The 10415-nt window shown below is 35.1% G+C and overlaps 2 protein-coding genes across 7 annotated transcripts; one reads left to right on the top strand and one right to left on the bottom strand.

Moving 5' to 3' along the window:
• Nucleotides 1-569: 569 nt before the first annotated feature.
• On the bottom strand, nucleotides 570-6814 carry LOC130720185 (homogentisate solanesyltransferase, chloroplastic-like). The gene is made up of 10 exons (XM_057570807.1): nucleotides 6501-6814; nucleotides 4755-4879; nucleotides 4515-4661; nucleotides 4060-4285; nucleotides 3804-3877; nucleotides 2764-2856; nucleotides 2443-2560; nucleotides 2283-2345; nucleotides 1813-1845; nucleotides 570-950 (listed from the first exon to the last, which is right to left on the bottom strand). The coding sequence occupies exons 1-10, from the start codon at nucleotides 6705-6707 to the stop codon at nucleotides 876-878; spliced, it is 1161 nt and encodes a 386-aa protein (XP_057426790.1). The 5' UTR covers nucleotides 6708-6814; the 3' UTR covers nucleotides 570-875.
• A 445-nt stretch (nucleotides 6815-7259) lies between these two features.
• On the top strand, nucleotides 7260-9759 carry LOC130721130 (uncharacterized). Of its 6 annotated transcripts, none has more exons than XM_057571869.1 (5): nucleotides 7260-7593; nucleotides 7872-7935; nucleotides 8373-8496; nucleotides 8628-8728; nucleotides 9376-9759. In XM_057571869.1, the coding sequence occupies exons 2-5, from the start codon at nucleotides 7874-7876 to the stop codon at nucleotides 9383-9385; spliced, it is 297 nt and encodes a 98-aa protein (XP_057427852.1). In that variant the 5' UTR covers nucleotides 7260-7593; nucleotides 7872-7873; the 3' UTR covers nucleotides 9386-9759. The 6 variants fall into 6 exon arrangements, 3 of the variants coding, with proteins under 3 accessions (XP_057427852.1, XP_057427850.1, XP_057427851.1); XM_057571867.1 differs by having other exon boundaries at nucleotides 7264-7593; nucleotides 9253-9759; XR_009013348.1 differs by having other exon boundaries at nucleotides 7267-7593; nucleotides 8373-8480; nucleotides 9253-9759.
• Nucleotides 9760-10415: the final 656 nt, after the last annotated feature.

Raw genomic sequence — 10415 nt, 5'->3', positions numbered from 1 at the left:
ATTTTATCTCTTTTTTTTTTTTTCTCTTTTCATCCTATCTCTGTATGAACTTCTTTTCCACCTAAAATGGAGTGTCAACAAAACAAAACAAAACATTATGCTTTAATTTGAGAAAACAAAGCACATAAAATCAAAACAAAACATAGACCAAGGTTTTTTCTTTTTTGAACATAACATAGACCAAGGTTGGTTGAAAGCAATCTGGATGCAAAAATTTCGAAACATCTTCAAGATCAACATGCATGGTAGCTTAAATTCCAACAAATTAGATTTAAAACCGCACATTGCAGAGTCGCTTTTATAATGGAAACGAAACTTAGTAAGTTTACACAATTATACGAGTCATTTTGATGCCGTGTCATACAATCATTTGTCATATAATTCGATTTCACCAGATTCGCAATGAGCTTCTCTTTTAATTATCTGTACATCATACAATTATTTCTCCATTTTTTCCATCATGCTTTTGATCCAATTCTCTAATACTTTTTGTTTTGTATTTCATAATTAATAAGTAAGGATTTTTTTATGAGATAGAACTGCTGTACATAAAGCTGCACAGGCCTGAATGTCCAAGACTTTGCTCTGTGTACTATAATGAAAGAATGGTTCATAAAATAGCACATTAATAACATCCATAGAGATGTAAAACCAATACAAAATATTGACCCTATTACATTATGAAATCTGCCCTTAGTATACAGTTCTCATGGCATTACATCTAATTAAAAAGAAATGCTATCAAACATTATATACATTAATACTCATTTTTTAAGAGATAAAAAATAACTTATTAATTGATACTTGATACAACTAAGATCTCTCTACATTCGCATGTATTCACCTTTTCCCAGAAAACATTGTGCCGCAGTTCACTAGATGAAAGGAAATAATGCATACTCAGCATAGAATAGATTCCATATGAATTGATAGAATCCTGATATTGCTTCCTGGAATATACAGTCAGACATTTTAAAATCAGCTTGAGCAGTAGAGAAAAAAAAAGGTAAGATGAAAAGTTCACCACAGACCAGCAATGATGGTGTCAAGAAAGTTTTATACAAAATTATTTGAAAGTAAAGTTTGAATTTGTCCTATTTATTTTATCATTGACGTGGGCTTCTAGATATTTCGGAATAAAATGGTTATTAAGGCTTAGTTTGGGAGTTTTTAGAGGTACCGAGGGGAAGGCGTTGAGGGTACGAGAGGGTAAGCTCACCCCTTGTATGGAAGTTCAAAATTCAACAAATAACACCCAACTTGGGGAAAGCTAGGAAAATAACTGAAGGAGGGTCTTCGAGGGTTTTCACTTTTCAGTAACTGAAGGACAGTTTCTCATGAGCCTCTCATTTCCATTCCCTCCAATCCAAAATTCAACTCACAAACAGAGCCTAAATGTTTGGGCACCTAGAGTAGTAATAACTAATAAGTATTTACATATTGAAGAAATGGTCTCTATAGTATACAGACCCAACAATAACTGCAACTACCAGAACACGCAGAGAATGTTCTTTTAATAACCAACCCCCATGATCACATAATCCTCACATAAAATATACTATAAAAGTATAAAACTAATTTGCACAACATTTGCACTGAGTAACCTCTTCTTTTAGTGCCACAATATGAAAATTTAACCATCAAATAAGTTGTAATGAAAGTAATGTGATATGAGGAGGTTTATGGTACTCATTTCATGTCGCCTGTAGTCATTATGTTACGAAAGACAAAAATCAAGGTCCAACTTCTGAGTTTTGTGAACAGTAAATAAGTTGCTACAATCATTTTCATGTAGGAGATATAATATATTACCTTTGTATGATTTGCTTGTTCTAATATCTTAACCTGAAATACAATAAACAAATTGTGGTCATTTTACAATTGCACAAGTATAGCATTAGGTCCCAATAAGCAATTGAATTAAGCATTGTTAGTGTATGGGATAGACAAAAATTTCAACACTACTCGGGAAAATAATTTGTTCTATGATCTCAACAATTGTACGTAGTCAGTGCACTCTAATCAGCATACTATGGCCCATACTCTTATGGTGGCAGTGAGTTATATTATATGTTCAAAAACTGAAGTCTTAATCGTGCTAGGTTACATCTGAAAGAAGTATGTAATAAGAGAGAGAATAATTAACAAAGTATTATTTTATTCAGAGTAATGTGATGACTGGCTAGAGTGGGGAACAATAGCAATGATATCAAATGAAGAAAACATGAAACATGTATTAAAATTATCTTAAACGAGAATGATAGCCTTAACAGTTTACAAACCTGGTAAATCAAACTTGATGCAAGAATCATATGAGCTGGTATCATTAACCAACGCCTGAAAGCCTGTCAACAGTGCCAGAACTTACATAAGTTTATGTTTCCATGTTAGATAATATGAAGAATTTCATTTGGGTGATAAGCACATGACACAAGTTATTACCTGTGGCATGTAAATTGCTGCCAATATGGAAACAATATAGTTCATCAGCAAAATTCCAGAACCAAGGAAAGCAATGTTCCGAACTCCTAATTTTGTTGCAAAGGTAGATATCTGATACCTGTAGTTATTTATTAGATGCAAGTCCATATTAACTACGGTGCCTAATAAAAGAGTAGAACTAGATTATACTCTATACAAGCACACATACATACATACACAAATGCATATAGAGTGAAATAGAAGTCAAATGCTGTATCACCAGCTTATATAAATCAGATCAATGAACCTGCTAGACTGATGCAACTTCATGCCAAAACTTACTTGCGATCTCCTTCAACATCTGGAAGATCTTTTGTTATAGCAATTACCAATGCAAATAATGTCACAAAGGTTGTGATGAAAACCACAGGAGAGCTGCAGATAGAGATACAAGAACAAATATACAATCAGTTCTCAAAATAGATGTTAGACACTTGACAATATTAAAGCTAACATCATTGTAACTTTTATCCAGTTATACTAGGGGGAAAAAGGCATCCAGGTGGTTGAATGCTTCTGCTATGCGCGGGGTCCAAGGAAGGGTCCGGCCACTTGGTCTATTGTACGCAGCCTTTCCTTGCTTTTTACACAAGAGGCTGTTTCCAGGACAGCCTCTTGTACTAGGGAAGAACAACTTAAATTGCATGGTAGAATTGACTGACTCAACTATGCAATGGTGGAGTTTACCATTGTCACTGTTATAAAGTAGTATGACTTTAATTAAGGGCTTCTAGCCAGGCATGTCTCATCTGAGAAACCTATGGTGTGAACCAATATGACCTGCTCAAGCAAATTTGTGGTGGAAGGTGAGAAACCAGGCCAATATGGATCTATATATATATATATATATATATATATATATATATATTACTCTGATAGGTATTTGGGTTTGAGTGCTGAGCTGCTCCTTTTCAATTTCATAGATCACAGTAATTTTCTCAGTTTCTCCTTTGATGTAGGTATATATTCACTTTAAGCCAAACCATGTTAAATTGTGCATTAATATTTCTTCTGTCTTTTTTCTGTTTGCTAACCTGGTGTTTTTAGATTACAGTTAGTGCTCTCATTCTAGGCAAGTCTACCTTAGATATTTTGTTCTTTTGATTCTATTATTCTCTTGGTAGCTGATCCCACATAATATGGAATAAGGATTGGTTGTTGTTTGTTGTGGTTGATTCTATTATTTTCTTGGTTTGGAACACAATAAATTTATAGTTAGAGCCTTTGGTGAGCCTCTATTTGAAGATCTGGTGCCTATGTACTCAGTAGTTCACCAATACCAATTACAAAAATGGTGCAACAAATGGTAAGCTCGAACCCACCTCCACTCAAACGCAAGTCCAAGGGCAGCTCTTGTGGCATAGTATACACCAAAGTTAAGTAGAAAACCCCGAACCTGCATAAGCCTCTTATGTTAGTCTTCATATAAACAGATGCACTAAGTTAATTATTCAACTAAATTCATCAAAAACAGCTCAAAAGTGCTTCGTGTGGTGGCTATTTTATCTAAAAAGACACACTGACAAATTGATGTTAGTATGCAAAGATTGAGAGAAAACGAGGATATACATATCATACCGTGGCAATAATAAGAAATGCTGCAACTGGAAAGCGTTTCATCCTAAACGGAGGAACAGAATAGATAGTACCGAGTAAAAGGCCAAGCGTGTAAAGAGAAAAAATAAAGGGCCCAAAGTTCAATCCTACAATCAACAAGCCAGCTGCTGCGAAAAATATAACCAAGAGCCATGCAGAACTGACAGAAAGATCTCCTGCAGCTATAGGTAAATAAGGCTTGTTTACCCTGAAAATGAATATAAAACTAACTTAGACTGATAGTACTATCTGAATTTACTTAGGTGGAATTTTAACTAGCAGTGGGCATAATTACAGATCCAGAGAAAAAGGAACTTAAAATGAAATAACTGTGTAGTTAAACATGACTCAAGAAAAAAAATATTGAAAATTAGTAGGAAATGTGCAAAGGAAAGGAAAGTAATTGATAAGACAGTTGTTTAAATGTCTAATCATACTTGTCAATACTAATGTCATAGATTTGATTGATGCCAACTATATAACCATTCCCACAAATCAGGGCAAAAAGACCAGAGAGTGCTTTGAACACAAGAGACCACTTTATCAAATTTGAGTTCTCAACCAATGCTCTTGCCACCAAAGCACTGCAAATACAAAGAGTAAACTGCACTTCAGTCAAGTGTAACTAGTAAGAAGCTGCAAGAAATACATCGTTAAAAAGTTGTGAAGTTACTCACAAAGAACCAAGGGCAGTACCACGTATAGTATGTGGTCTTAAGAATCTCCAGCATGCATCCTTCAAATCTAAGACTTTATTACCAAAGGGACGATCCGATCCAGCAGCTCCAACTTCAGTGCTGGCCTGCGAGCATTTGTTTCAATATAAACTGATAAAGCAGGTTCGAATCTCATACAAAAACTAAAAGTAGGGTTTCAAAACATTTTTAACCCAAATAAAGTCAGGTATAACAAATTGAGGTTACCAAAGGAATAACCAATGGGTGCAATTGCAGCTGAATGCGAAAATCTTCAAGTTCAATGGTCCAAGTGCATTTGATACAGTTTCTCTAAAATAATTAAGAAACAGTCAAATATTTTGTGACTTGTGTCTAGGTAACATGGTGTGAATCACAAATTCACAATTCACTATCACTACTACGGTTCAAAAAACATTTGTCAGTTCATCTTCATTACCTCCTTATTTGCACCTCATTGTGCCTTGCTACTGACTGCTATTAGTACCAACTGGACCACTTTACTACAATTATCTACTGTCATCTTTTATCATTACCATTTTCATAGTGACTTGTTTACCACCATCGCCTCACCAATAACATATAACCCAAACAACTATAACTATGTCCTCCATCACATTAACACTCATCCTTATTTGGATCGTTCCATTGCCACATTACAATCCAACATTTGTTACGAAGGTCAACAGCAATGCTCATCACAATTTCCATTGTCTCTTCCATCGTTCAGTCAGCACTAGTACCATCCTAAATTGTCGGTATATCAATCCTATATTACCTTCCCTAACAAACAGCCTCTCACCGACAACATAACCACTACATTTTGACCGGTACCAACATTATTACTTTTTGCTTCTGTTATATAAATTGGTTTCAATTTAAATTTTAATCATTATGTAATCAAATTATCCACACAGTGAACTTGGGAGAGACCAAGTAAAGAACCAGAAGAAGAAGGATTCAAACCTAGTCACTTTTCCAATTCAAGTAAACATCAGGTCTCCTTTCCACGAGACCTCTCTATATACAAGTAAAACCCTAACTTTCATGCATAACCACCCCCATCCACATAGTTACAGGTGTCGGGTATAGGGGGGGTGCGCCTTGACCTATCCAACTTACAAAATATCTAAAGTGGCTCAATAAACCACACGGGAAAACGAACAATACATCACTCGTACAGCGCCCATACTAGGCCACATAACCATCATATCAAACAATATCACTCAAATGATATTGCTCAACAAACCAAACATCAAACCATATGAAGTCGCCCGCACCCGAAGAACAAACTGAAATCTTGTAACCTGCACATTCACAGTCTTGAGCATTAAGGCGCCCCAATCTTAGGTTGCCCATTACAGTCCACAAACAATCACATCTAGATGGAAAACACCCCATTATTGCAAATTTACTAAGCAAAAAACAAAGAATAAGATAAAGTCAATTCGGTCAGTACTATAAAACTAATCACATCCACCAGTTTCTGTACAATCAAATTCATCTTGTTAGTGGACTTATACAAAGTCATGAATTGAACAAACAAATGGTTGATTACTTATATACATCTAGATGGAAAAACACCCCATTATTGCAAACATTGCAGGAACCTTCCTTCCCAGATATTTTCACAATTTACCAAGAATAGCATATAAACACCCATCAAGTAAAACCAAAGGAAACAAAATCAAAATTGGAACTTTAATAGGGGAAACAAAAAAAACGCACCCTGATGGAAATGGGTATCTTGTGTCTCTTTGGAACAGGATTGCAGCAGCTTCTACGAGTTGAAGTAAGGTGATTGGAGAATCCTGCTAAGATGAAACGAGAAGAGTTTGGGTTGGTGGGTAGTTTGACAGAATGCAAGGAGTTCCATGTGGGGATAATGGGGTGAAGACGAAGTGGAGTTGGAGATGAAGAAAGCTCCATCACCATGCAATGCAAAGCAATCTCAGTCACACAAAGAAAGACAGAAGAGGAAAAGCTTCAGAATGCGGTGGGGTCACATCTCACCGCTGCTTCAATCAATAATCAATATTTTTCAACTGCATTTCTCACATTTGGTAAAGTTATATTTGGATATAGTTATAGTTATAAATAAATAAAATACCAAATGTTATCAAAAACAAAATTATTGTTAGCTGTTATCACTGTTCAGAAAAATCGGTTCGGTCATTGAACCGATGGATGCACTGATTTAATATTTAAAGGTTCAATCGGGGTCCAGCCGGTAGTATTTAAATAATATTTAAAAATAAATATTAATTATTAATACTATTAAAAATATAATATATACTATATATATATAATACTTTTTTGTTACATCTATTATATATAACACTTAATTAGACACGTTTTATAATAAAATAAAATGAGAATTTAAATAATAAAGCTATCAATATCCATAATTCATAATCCATAATCCATAATATATAGAAACTGGAATAGTTCAGGGTCCCACTAATCCAGGTGGCATTTCACTATCCAAAGTCTTCATTGTTGTGTGTTTTCTCTCTCTCAACATTTCAATTCAAACTCAATCTCTTCATGGACATTTATCCTTCAAACCCAATCTCTGCTACTTGCCTACTACAATCAAGAACCAACAATCTGAGAGAAAACGCAGATCCAGAGGAAGGGAGAGAAAACACATCTCTTTTCAAACTCAAATTCTGCTAGAGAAAACGAGCACGCGATTCTGATCCCGAACCCCATATCAATCAAGCACGCGATTCAGTCAATGGCAACCTGAGAGTTCACGCGATTCTGGGCTACCCATCTCCTACCCGTGTCTCCAATCAAGCACGCGATTCTGGCTCAGGTAAACTGTTTTTGTGATCAACTCTTCTTCCTTCCTGCAATGCTCTTGGCCAGGGTTTCTGGGTTCTTTTGTCGTTATGTTCAATCAATGGCCACCCATCTCTACAGTTTTATTGTTAAAAATTCAACTTTATTTTTAGAGGCTACCTCCTTTTGTGTGATTTAAAGAGTATATGCCTCCCATGTTTCTGATTTTCTGTTTTTTTGTTGCATTGCATATGTTCTATGTTTTATACTTGTGATTAATTCATTCTACTTTCACTTTTATCATCATTACAGGGATGAGGTTCTTTGAGGAGCATGATAAAGATGGTAATGGCCAACTAACTCTTTCAGGCTTCAGGTACCATTTTGACCTTTGGTTCAACAGAGTGACTGAATTGATACATATGTCCACTATAGTTCTGATTCCCATTAAATTTTAGAATGCAAATCCTCACCAAAACTGAATGAATCCAAAGTATGCCATTTGAAATTTTCTGCCCTTTTGCATTTCGAACCTAACATAATATGCCATCTCATGATATTTGAATATTCTTCCCTTTTGAATTTCAAATCTAACAGAATAGCTGAATTAGTTGTCAATCATTTTCTCATTTTGACCATGTCCTTAAATTACTCTACCTATCAAGCTTCAAATTAGAGAAATTATTTCCCTCAATCACGTTATCAAAACAATTGGGAATATACGTTTGACTAAAAATCTGGGGAAATTAAAATTCCTTTCTTATTCCTATGAAATTTAAACCTGATCTTTCTTTGCTGTGTTGATTATTGAAGCAGCCTACTAAGGTGTCTGAATGGGAAGAACATGCAAGGTATTCCATGTGAGAGCTTGAACATCACAAAATATGATCGAAGACTGAGCATAGGAAGAGCTATACACAGGTTGAACTTCTCTCAAGTATTTTCCCTCAATCTTCTTTGAATCTGTTGATCTTACTGACTTATCATTTTTTCTTTGAATCTTTTACTATCATTAAGGTATGGAGAAACTATTATTGTGTTTATTTATAAGTGCTTTTTGAATTGCAGGTGATTACTACAAGATTAAGGTTTGGAACTCCAAGTTTTACAAGTGATTGTTCACTCTCATGGGTCACCTTGATTACATATGTACCGTCCTCACCAGCCAGGTAAGTTTCTCCTTTTCATAATTACTATTTCAGTTACATCTCCAAATTGAATTTGAAAATTGATACGTTATTAATCATTTTCCCATGATAATTCAATAAAATTTCTATTTCTGCTCCCATGATTTTCTCTTCTCCCATGATATACCTCATAATATTAGATGCCTGATTGAGCAATAAATGGGAAATCACAATTTGAATTTGAAAATTGATATTGAAAGTTAGTGCACCTAGCCAATTTGCTAACTCTGTACAGACTACAAAATGAAGTCACATTTAAGTTTCTAAGCTGCTTAATATTAGATGTTGATTGAGCAATAAATGGGAAATCACAATTTGAATTTGAAAATTTACATTGAAAGTTAGTGCACCTAGCCAATTTTCTAACTATGTACAGACTACAAAATACGGTCGCATTTAAGTTTCTAAGCTGCTTCATATACTACACTCTTGCATTGTCCTCTGCACTGTTTCTCACTCTTCTGTCACAAGCCTTAACTAACCTGATTTCTGCATTTTCTATCCAGTTACAACATTATCTTGGAAGTTAGAACCCGAGTGACATCCTATCCAGTTCCTATGCATGGCTTCCAATGTGGACAACATAGCAGAAGAGGATAACTAACCTGATTTCTGCATTTTAATCGTAGGAGAGCTTAAAGAATGTTTGGATCGTTGGCAATTCCGGGTGCCTTTCATTGAGTGGATTCTTGACATTGGGAGCACACTGTTTGATGGCGGAGATGAGAAGAGGAGAGGCACTTCAGCTCAATCTCGCCCTTGAGGTGGTGATGGCTTGATGATGGACAAGAACATTGTTTCAGAAGATCCAGTCATTAGAGCCTTTGCTTTTCCCCTTTATTTTCATTCCATACCCTCTTTGTTTCTGATTTTTATGAGTTCATTTCTTATTCGTTGCTGTTATTTTCTTTCATGGTGGTTATGTACTTTAATCGTGCAGGACAAGGAATAATCAAAGAAAGGGATTCAGAAATAGCTTAATGCATTATTACGGGAAAACAATTTTAATTTAATTTTTTTTCTCCTTTTTGTTCTTATTACGAAAGCTACTTCTGTGTTGGGTGGGACAAATGAGACCAACAATGTTTACAGATGAGTCTTCCTAAAAATTTACAGTTTGTAAGAGTATACATTTCTCTATTTGGTTATTCGTATGCATTTTATGGTTAGCCTAGGCTGGTAAAGTTTCCTTAAGTACATGTATTTTCTAACATGAACTCTATTTACATGCACTAAATGCTGAATTTTTCAGTATGCATGAATTTTCATGGTAGTGATTGGGGCTATTGTGACATTGGCTCAGGCTGTTGTGGATGTTCTGTTTGAGCTTGAACTACTTGAAGAATCTGATTCTAAGTTAACATTTAAGAAACTCATTCCAGGGGAGAAGTCCTTGAGGCCATGGAAACCAAGGTGGTGATATGCGAGGCTTTAAAGTGAAGAGGTTTATGAAAGGTTGTTGATATGTGTGGCTTTAAAGTGAATTTAAAAGTGTAGAGGTTTATGAAAGGTTGTTTAACACAATACTATGGATACACAAGCCTTAGGGACTTTGATCAATTTTAAATTTGCAAATCTAACAGTAGGCTTGTACATTGTTTAGTAGACTAGTGTTTTTTCCCGTGCGTTGCACGAAGAATATATCTATTGTATTTGATATATCAATTAA

The sequence above is a fragment of the Lotus japonicus genome, chromosome 5, assembly GCF_012489685.1.
Source record: "Lotus japonicus ecotype B-129 chromosome 5, LjGifu_v1.2".
In the NCBI taxonomy this organism is placed as follows: Eukaryota; Viridiplantae; Streptophyta; class Magnoliopsida; order Fabales; family Fabaceae; genus Lotus; species Lotus japonicus.
This window is presented reverse-complemented; position numbering and strand designations above follow the sequence as displayed.

Bases quoted from the DNA above. Each gene is read 5' to 3' on its own strand.
- LOC130721130 (XM_057571867.1), top strand. From the start codon at position 7,874: ATGAGGTTCTTTGAGGAGCATGATAAAGATGGTAATGGCCAACTAACT. The intron at 7,936-8,372 runs GTACCATTTTGA...TGATTATTGAAG, and splicing joins CTAACTCTTTCAGGCTTCAG to CAGCCTACTAAGGTGTCTGA. The intron at 8,497-8,627 runs GTATTTTCCCTC...TTTGAATTGCAG, and splicing joins ACAGGTTGAACTTCTCTCAA to GTGATTACTACAAGATTAAG.
- LOC130720185 (XM_057570807.1), bottom strand. From the start codon at position 6,707: ATGGTGATGGAGCTTTCTTCATCTCCAACTCCACTTCGTCTTCACCCC. The intron at 4,286-4,514 runs GTATGATTAGAC...ATTCATTTTCAG, and splicing joins TATGACATTAGTATTGACAA to GGTAAACAAGCCTTATTTAC. The intron at 3,878-4,059 runs GTATGATATGTA...AGGCTTATGCAG, and splicing joins CATTTCTTATTATTGCCACG to GTTCGGGGTTTTCTACTTAA.